Source organism: Bison bison, unplaced genomic scaffold, assembly GCF_000754665.1.
Source record: "Bison bison bison isolate TAMUID 2011002044 unplaced genomic scaffold, Bison_UMD1.0 scf7180017864243, whole genome shotgun sequence".
NCBI classification, from domain to species: Eukaryota; Metazoa; Chordata; class Mammalia; order Artiodactyla; family Bovidae; genus Bison; species Bison bison.
Window position 1 is genome coordinate 2,310,391 of NW_011494815.1, and position 1,314 is coordinate 2,311,704.

General features: G+C 56.9%; 1 protein-coding gene across 6 annotated transcripts in view; it reads left to right on the top strand.

Moving 5' to 3' along the window:
* Window positions 1–998, top strand: part of TBC1D2 (TBC1 domain family, member 2) — a 42,767-nt gene extending 41,769 nt beyond the window's left edge. For all 6 annotated transcript variants that reach the window (XM_010847042.1, XM_010847044.1, XM_010847043.1 and 3 more), the window contains one exon: window positions 473–998. In XM_010847042.1, coding sequence (XP_010845344.1) covers window positions 473–680 — 208 coding nt within the window. In that variant the 3' untranslated portion in view covers window positions 681–998. The remainder of the gene's footprint in view (window positions 1–472) is intronic.
* The last annotated feature ends 316 nt before the right edge of the window (window positions 999–1,314 follow it).

Genomic DNA, 1,314 nt, shown 5'->3' on the forward strand with positions numbered 1-1,314 from the left:
CTTTAGGGACATCCCACTGCCTCAGAATCTGTCCCCTTAACATGGCACTCAAGGACCCCACGCAGTTTTGTTCTCCTGCCCCCAACACCCATGCCCTAGGATCCTGCCCAACAGAGCTGTCTGAGTTCCCAGGACAGCCTCCGTCTCTGGGCTTCTGGCCCTGCAGGCTCTTCTGCTTAGAATGCCTCCCTGCACTCCCACCAGCATCGTGCTTTTCTCGCCCACCTGTGCTTTTTCCTCAAAACTCAGCTCACAGTCCCCTCCTCCAGGAAGCCTTCCCTGACCAACTTGTTCTTCCAAGGTTAGAGGTCCCTCAGCCCTAAGTTTCTTCCTGCCTCAGTACTTATCACTTCGGGTGGAAACTGTCTTCTCAGTCACTGTTTCCTCTCAGGAAGGGGCCTCGGCTGCCTGAGTGGAGTGAATGCAGGGGTGCCCAGGATGCCCGCTGACTCTGACTCTGCTTTCTCCCCAGGAAGCTGATGCACATTGCCTTCAACGACATGAACCCCTTTCCCATGAAACAGCTGCGCCAGCTGCGGGCAGCCCACCGGGAGCGGCTGGAGGCTGAGCTGAACGAACTGGAGCAGCTCAAGGCCGAGTACCTGGAGACCCGGGCAGCCCAGGGCCCCGCGGTGCCCGAGGGTTCCCCGAGTGAGGATGAGGGGGAGGCAGAGCCCTGACATGGCTGCCTGCCCACCCCAAGCCCTTTCTCACCCTGGGCTGGCAGGCCCAGAGAAGGACGGCCATGCAGCGATATGTGACCCTCAAGTCCCTTCTCCTCTGTGGGACTCAGTCTCCCCATTGAAACGTTGGCTTCTGAAGCCACTGATTGGGTTTTCTCCTCATGAGCACCCCTTCTCACTTCCTCCGCAGAGCACTGTAGCACCCAGACAAGCAAGAGTGCTGTCTTTATAGGGTTAACCTTGAACATTCTCTAAGTTTTATCTGTGTATAACAGTGTAAATACTGGAAATAGTTCACAAGCTCTGGAACCTAAACAGTTCTCAGTAACTGGTTGTTCCTGGGTGGGCCTGGGGCTCCAGGATGTCGCACCACCAGGGCCTTCTCAGCCTAGGACGTCTCTGGCTGCTGTTTCTCATGGTGTCTCTGCAGGGCCAGTCCTGGTTCCCGGAGGAGCTGAGTCCATATGCATTTACAGCTCCCGTCTTTGTGGGCGACAGCGTCTTTTGATACAGGCCCAGCTCCCACCTACCCGTTTCCTGAGCCTTGCACCCGCCCTCTCCTTTCTCCTCACAGCCCATCTTGGGTGTTGGGGGGTTTCTAGGGAAACCCCTGTCCACCACCAAGAAAAAC